The sequence below is a fragment of the Pygoscelis adeliae genome, unplaced genomic scaffold (genome assembly GCF_000699105.1).
Source record: "Pygoscelis adeliae isolate BGI_AS28 unplaced genomic scaffold, ASM69910v1 Scaffold69, whole genome shotgun sequence".
NCBI lineage: Eukaryota > Metazoa > Chordata > Aves > Sphenisciformes > Spheniscidae > Pygoscelis > Pygoscelis adeliae.
This window is the reverse complement of record NW_008825619.1, coordinates 2,439,167-2,443,245: the sequence shown is the minus strand read 5'-3', so window position 1 is coordinate 2,443,245 and position 4,079 is coordinate 2,439,167. Positions and strand designations below refer to the sequence as shown.

The following is a 4,079-nucleotide window of genomic DNA, read 5'->3' as shown; positions in this document are numbered from 1 at the left end:
AAATACCTAAATACCTCAGAAAAGTCTTTTTTTCTTATTAAGAAAAGAAAACAAAGATCGAATATTCTATTCTCTAGAAAGGTGGTTAACTTTGGTTACTTATAAAGAACCTAATCAAATCTCTGAATGTTTTGGTGTTTTTAACTTTACAAATCTAAAAAACTAAAATATAAAAAAACTAAATTTAAAAAAAATAACTAAATACAAAAAAATAAAAATATAAAGCTGTGAGTCCCCCAAATGTATCATCATACCTTAAGGTTCTGTTCCCATAACATCCCAGGTCTCCAATACCAAGATCATCAGCCATCAGTAAAATGACATTGGGATTTGAAGCATGGTGGGTACTGACACTGTTTATGACACACTGGCAAATTACTAGAAATAAATGGAGTCTCATCTTCTTCCTGGTGTGTAAGAACAGGTGGAAAACATAATAGATAAAGATGGTTTTTTCATTTGACTGTTAATTTAATCTAAGCCTATTATAGCCCCGGATTGTATAATAGAAGAGAAAAAGAAAATTAGATTGTATATTTTTATTTGGCTTTTTTTTTCTCAAAAGGCTTATTATTTTCTCTGTCATATTTTTTAAAAATAAACATGCATCTTTTAGTACATAGCTAATCTTTCCTTCCACACCTTTACACAGATGAAGCCTTTAAATAATGACAAACAAAGAACCAGTGACAACCTCAGTGACAATACTTTTGCATACACAGATACACTACACAGCAGTAAATCATAAGAGCAAATAAGGCTTTTCTTTTTTTTTTTCTTTAGCTATAAATTTGATTTGAGGAACACAGAAACTAAAATCATTTAGGACCAAAATTTCCAAGGTTCATTGCAGAAAAAAAGTTCATCAATTCTGCTATGAAGTATTTTCAGCATTTTCTCTTCAGCAAGGGAAAAAAAAAATATCTGCTGGCATTTCTTGACAGGAATAAGTATTATGGCAAAGGGGATGAAAGGATGCACTGCCAAATTATTGAAAGGAATGTTTAAGAAAAAGCTCTTTATAAACGTTTTAAATATCAGGGCCTATAGCAAAATTATGTAAAAATATTTGATATCCTATCACAATGTTCTATAAACAATGCTCATGCTATATCCAACTTAAAACAGGAAGAACAATGTATTGTACACAATACTACACACCACTATATGCTTTTATGATAAAAGTACAGTCTATTGCAGATGTGCATGCTATGAATACTATTTTACCTAAACAGGGACTTGTCATATCTCTGTTTTAAACTGCATTGACTATGCCCTGGCTGAAATTCAGTGCCTCTAGGCTGTGATGGACTGTGCCAGGTATACACATCAAAAAAGAACAGAGACTCTCTCTCTTTTGCCCCTAGTAATACTCCCACCTTTTCTGGATGCAGGGCAGCCTTTTTCAAATGCAGATGAGACATGAGTCACACCTGCACTCTCGATTATGCTGGGACAAGAAGGAAAGCGGAGTAAACCAAGACTGAGGTAGAAATTTGAAAGTGAAAGAGTAGAAAAAGGACCTAGAAACAAGAAATTCCAGAGAGAATGGGGACAGCAGGTCAAGAAAGAAAAAAATTGTAAATCAGCGAGTTATGGTAGATAAAAGTAGCTGGAGAGAAGATAAAGAAGCCAGAACTGGAAGAGCTGGTACAAAGAGACTAGACATCAAGGGAGACAGATTCTTAAATCAGTGAGGTGTGGTGGGTAAAAGTATCTGTAGCAAAGACGAAGTAGTCAGAACTGGAAGAGCTCGCACTGACTTGAATAAAGAGCAAGAAGGGAAGCTTGAAACCCAGCTGGAATGAGAATTGCAGGTTGAAATGGTAGAGGGTTTAAGAAACTGGAAGGGATAGTATGACAATGGAAAGGAAAACAAATCAAGGAAAAGAGGTGAGAGAACTGGGAGTGTCTGGGATGAAAGAACTGAGGAGTTATGATTAAGGAAGATGAAGGGAACTGATTGGAAAGGAGAGCCTGCGCAGATAAGACTTGGGACTCACACAAGCTAGTACAGATCAAGATAGTGGGGATCAACCAAGACAGACTGGGACTTCTGATCCCCAACCTTCATTATTGCCATTCTGTCAGAAAGTACAGGTGCAAAGAGGATTTAAACTCTTTTAGTGCTTGTTCACATACAGATAAAACACTAATAAGTACATTAGCTGATTTTTACTGCTTAACATATACATTTATGACCTCATTGACCTCACTTTGATGACAACAGTTCTGGTTTAGACTCCAGCTGACAACACCTGAAGATCCCAGCCTTATTACTGTGGCAACAGATCATTACCTGGTTTACCTCATGGGAAGGAAACTACTTCATTTCAGACATGGAAAATACATACACAGACTTTAAGAATGCACTGGTTTTGGCTGGGAGAGAGTTAATTTTCTTCACAGTAGCTAGTATGGGGCTGTGTTTTGGATTTGTGCTGAAAACAGTGTTGATAACACAGGGATGTTTTAGCTATTGCTGAGCAGTGCTGACACAGAGTCAAGGCCTTTTCTGCTTCTCACACCACCCCACCAGCGAGTAGACTGGGGGTGTACAAGAAGTTGGGAGGGGACACAGCCAGAGCAGTTGACCCCAACTGACTAAAGGGATATTCCACACCATATGACGTCATGCTCAGCATATAAAGCTGGGGGAAGAAGAAGGAAGGGGGGGACATTCAGAGTGGTGGTGTTTGTCTTCCCAAGTAACCGTTACGTGTGATGGAGCCCTGCTTTCCTGGAGATGGCTGAACACCTGCCTGCTAATGTGAAGCAGTGAATGAATTCCTTGTTTTGCTTTGCTTGCCTGCACGGATTTTGCTTTACTTATTAAACTGTTTTTATCTCAACCCACAAGTTTTCTCACTTTTAGTCTTCCGATTCTCTCCCCCATCCCATGATGGGGGGAGTGAGTGAGCAGCTGGGTGGTGCTTAGTTGTCAGCTGGGGTTAAACCATGACAAACCAAGACTGAAACACTAACCAAGTTCTGCTTGGTGGGATGCACCTAACCAACCCTTCATCAAATTACCATACTAATGAAGCTGTATAGCACCTGCCACAGTGCAGACTTTTAATCTGTGCAGTAGCTTTACCTTTCTTCCCTGAAAGGATAAACAAGCGTGAATAGCTTCCCATGCATTGCAAGAGAACAACTAACACACTGACCCATAGGATAGGAACAACCTGCTGCCGTATCTTACGTTCCTACTGCACTGTTCAGACTGCGAGGGTCTCAAGGACCATGGTAATAGGGATGCTGAAAAGGGTGACATATATGTTGGTGACATTATATACAGAGTCGCATGGATGCTCAGGACGTGTGCACATTTATTTCACACAACTAGGGTATAAATGGAGCCCCGCCGGAGGGCAAGTTGAGTCGGTCCTCCTTGGAGCAGCAGGTCTGCAGTCGGGGATTCTCCCCTTGGGTTGGGATGCTGCCCAAGGCAACTCTCAAGGTTGAGAGCCCTCATCTTATAGGTGAGTGATTGTGCATGTTTTGGATCCTCATTTCTAAAGCTGGCTGTGCAGTATTAATTCCTTGTACACCATCCTGAACTTGTGGTTTACTGATGTTGTCGGAGTGTTGACGCCTCATTTCTAGCTAGTTTTCTCTTAAACAATTTCAGTTTAAATAAAGTTTATTTTTTTGAAATCTCACCTGCCTAATTTGATTTCGTAAGCCTCTGCAATAGCTTCACATTGTCTGAATAAAACCTATAAATATATACTCCTGCCACTAATAAAACCATCATTTTAAAGGCACAAAGCTAACTGTTTTGCAAGTTTTACAAACAGTAATTCCAAGATTTAACTCAACTGGTCCAAGAAAAACATTGTGTTTTAATTCAAAGGTATGGAGCTATGGAGAGTAGTCTTTTTGAATATGTGTAGGGTCTTTAGCCACTAATGAACAGAGCAAATTAATTTTCCTTTTACTGAGCAAAGTTACTGTTGGAAACCACAGTAGTAGCTGTATTTTATTTTCCAGAATGAAAGAAATCTAAAAAAATGAGTGGAATATCTTAGAAATTAACTGACTATAATTTATCTGATTTTTAAAACAATTTTGTC

At 38.5% G+C, this 4,079-nt stretch overlaps 1 protein-coding gene across 1 annotated transcript in view; it reads right to left on the bottom strand.

Annotated features, from left to right (window-relative positions):
- The window catches only part of STS (steroid sulfatase (microsomal), isozyme S), a 119,769-nt gene that overhangs the window by 88,927 nt on the left and 26,763 nt on the right, over window positions 1–4,079 (bottom strand). The window contains exon 2 of the mRNA XM_009333383.1: window positions 255–407. Within this exon, the coding sequence (XP_009331658.1) occupies window positions 255–400 (146 nt within the window). The 5' untranslated portion in view covers window positions 401–407. The remainder of the gene's footprint in view (window positions 1–254; window positions 408–4,079) is intronic.